Below are 3,116 nucleotides of genomic sequence, written 5' to 3' on the forward strand. Positions count from 1 at the left end.
GTGAGAGCTTTACATCATTAAGATAAACGGCTTCTTTTTATTTAAATTTGTTGGGTTCATAGCCCCTTGCAACTCTAACCATAAACTATTTCTTCTCTTCAGCTCTAATAACCTGACCCCAAAGCCCCAGTTTGATAGTGGAGGAAAGACATGACAGGTGTGTGGTGTGAAAGCCTAAGCAAAAAAGAAGCAAGGCATGCACACCAGTGAATAGGGGGAAAAGGCTCAGATGGATATAGGAAGGCTAAACTGGCAGAAATCGTGTAGGGAGGGAGAGAGGGAAAAAGGAAGGGGAACAGGAGTGTATAGAGAGATAGATAATCAACAAACCTTCATAAAGCACTTTCTATGGATAAAGTAACACATTAAGTCCCAAATGGATGCTGGAATATTTACAAATACAAATTAATGAATGAGGAAGTGAGTGGATCTTCCCATTCCTGTTGCAAAAAGTGTTGAGTCTGAAGATTGGGGTGGATGGGGTAATAGCTGTAGGTAGTCAGAGTCTTGCAGACCTAGCGTTCGGTTGATGTCACTCTCTAATCTCAATATCACCCTTAGGCATGTTACGTGGCCCCTCTGGAGTCCAGCCCTCACCCTCTCCACACCTCTCTCACTGCACTGAGGAATATCTGCCCTACTTCCAAAACACTACTCAAGTGATACAGAATAGTTTCAGAATAATAGCCATAAAAATAATCCTTACATGAGTTCTATGATTTATAAAATATATGTTACACATTTTTTATTTGAATCTTTAACAAAAGTGAGATTAATGAGACAGATATTGTTTTATGCTAGCTTGGTGAGGAAGAATTCAGGACTCCAAGAGAGACCAGGTGGGTCATTCCAGGTTACTAGTGTGTTAAATAGTGGATCACAGACTCCCAGTTTAGGGCTAAGTCTCCAAGTTGTGCGCTGTATCATTCTGAACAAAGAACCAAAGGGTTATTGGGCAAAGAGGTCAAAATGCAGAAAACAGGACTTCTCTTCTGGGGAAATGTTGTCATCCTAAGAGAAGACTGTCCAAAAGAGAGAAAGGAGGGCGTGGCTTTCCAAGAGAACGTATCTTATTGTCACAGGAATATTCAAATCAACCTTCACACAAAAATAATAAGGATATTGTCCTTTTTCCTAAAAATCTGAGTTGCTTAATTTCAAAATTATAAAGTTGTAAGATGAACTTCACAACATTTCCAAAGCTATGAAGAGGCAGACAGCAACTCTCTCTCTACCTTATTAATGGAAAAGAAAGCCAAAGTGACCCACCCGCTGTCACTCCTTTCTAGAAGCCAGCCGGCACCTCCCTAATCTCTTCACTGCTGCCTGCATCTCCTGGTTCCTCAGGGTGTAGATCATGGGGTTGAGCATGGGGGTCATGACAGTTTGGCTAACGGACACAGCCTTGTCCATGGAGAAGGAGGTGAAGGGCCGGGCATAGAGGTAAATGCTTGGAACAAAGACCATAGACACCACGACAATGTGGGTGGTGCAAGTGGAAGCTGCCTTCCTCCTTGCCTTCCCAGAGTAGGACCTCAGCATCACCAGGATGGCTGAGTAGGAGACCAGGAGGAGGAGGAACCAGATGAGGACCAGCACCCCACTGTTGGAAATGATAAGGAACTCCAGGAGGGAGATGTCAGTGCAGGCGAGTCTCAGCACTTGTGGAACATCACAGTAGAAGTTATCTAGGACGTTGGAGCCACAGAAAGGCAGTGGGAGCATCAGAGCCAGTTGGGAAATGGAATGGATGAAGCCTCCCACCCAGCTAGCCGCCACCAGCCCAGCACAGACCTGAGTGTTCATGATGGTGACATAGTGGAGGGGCCGGGAGATGGCAACAAGGCGGTCATAGGCCATCACTGAGAGGAAGAAGACCATGGTACCTCCCAGAAAGTGGAAGAAAAAGATCTGAGCCATGCAGCCCTGGTAGGAGATGGTCTTCTTCTTAGAGAGGAAGTCCACCAGCATCTTCGGAGCAGTGACTGAGGAGAAACAGAGCTCTAACACAGCCAAGTTTCGGAGCAGAAAATACATGGGTGTTTGGAGCCGGGAATCAAAGGTCACTGTGACCATGATGAGGAGGTTTCCCATGAGAGTGGTGGTGTAGACTAGCAGGAACACCAGAAACAAGAAGAGCTGGAGCTCCTGAGTCTGGGAGAGCCCCAGGAAGACAAATTCTGACACCCACGTGAGGTTGCCTGATGCCATGGTGTCTTCTCCATACACCTAATGGAAACACACCAGAGAGAGAGATGCATGAAACTGTTACCTGTCCCCTTAGTGCTTTTATTGTCCAGGTCTGGATAATGGATGTTTATGTGCAGATTGTAATACCAGGTGCTGATTAAATGGCCTTGTGTCTGGAGAGTTCACTAGTTGGTGCTGGAACGTACATTCTTGAGATATCTTAGAGCCATCCAGTGACACATGTAACTTGCTTTTCAAAGATTCAGTGTAATATGCGGGTGGGAAGACACTTGGAGTGCAAAAGACCTGCAGCCAAATTTCACAGCCTCTATTTCCTTGAGATTTGGCCTTGAGCTTGTTGCTTGATCTCTCTGAATCTCTGTTTCCACTTCTATAGGAAGAACATTTTCTTAGTAGAAATAGTCTAGGGCAGGGGTCCCCAACCTCCAGGCTATGGATCGGTTCCTCCTGTCAGATCAGCAGCAGCATCCAATTAGAAATAGAGAGTACAATGGATGCGATGTGCCTGAGTCATCCAGAAACCATCTCCCTCTTCCCGGTCTGGGGAATTATTGTCTTCCACAATACAGGTCCCTGATGCCAAAGAGATTGGGGACTGCTGGTCTAGGAGATTAAGTAAAGTAACACATGAGGTTCCTAGAACAGTGTCTGGAATATTAAGTGGTAATCACTCTCCTCTCTGTATTCTCCTACTTTAAAGATCTTCCCTTCTTCCAGCCTCTATTTGATTTTTATACCAATCATTTTTCATGCAATAGTTAACACATCATAATGTTAGTGAACTTCTCATGTGTTCCACTTTTTCTCTCCAATTCATAATGTGCTACAGACATAGGTCTTGAGTCACAATGTATTTGTGCCCTTCTGTGCCCCTCCTTGGGGCTCGCTCGTAGTTGCTGCTGCTG

The 3,116-nt window shown here is 45.1% G+C and overlaps 1 protein-coding gene across 1 annotated transcript; it reads right to left on the bottom strand.

Annotated features, from left to right (window-relative positions):
• Positions 1 to 1,275: 1,275 nt before the first annotated feature.
• Positions 1,276 to 2,211, bottom strand: LOC102414883 (olfactory receptor 4D2-like). The gene has a single exon (XM_006076250.1). It carries the CDS (start codon positions 2,209 to 2,211, stop codon positions 1,276 to 1,278), a length of 936 nt encoding a protein of 311 aa, XP_006076312.1.
• Positions 2,212 to 3,116: the final 905 nt, after the last annotated feature.

This window comes from Bubalus bubalis, chromosome 3 (assembly GCF_019923935.1).
Source record: "Bubalus bubalis isolate 160015118507 breed Murrah chromosome 3, NDDB_SH_1, whole genome shotgun sequence".
NCBI lineage: Eukaryota > Metazoa > Chordata > Mammalia > Artiodactyla > Bovidae > Bubalus > Bubalus bubalis.

What these genes read in the sequence shown, in the direction of transcription:
- LOC102414883 (XM_006076250.1), bottom strand. Translation starts at nt 2,211, where the DNA reads ATGGCATCAGGCAACCTCACGTGGGTGTCAGAATTTGTCTTCCTGGGG.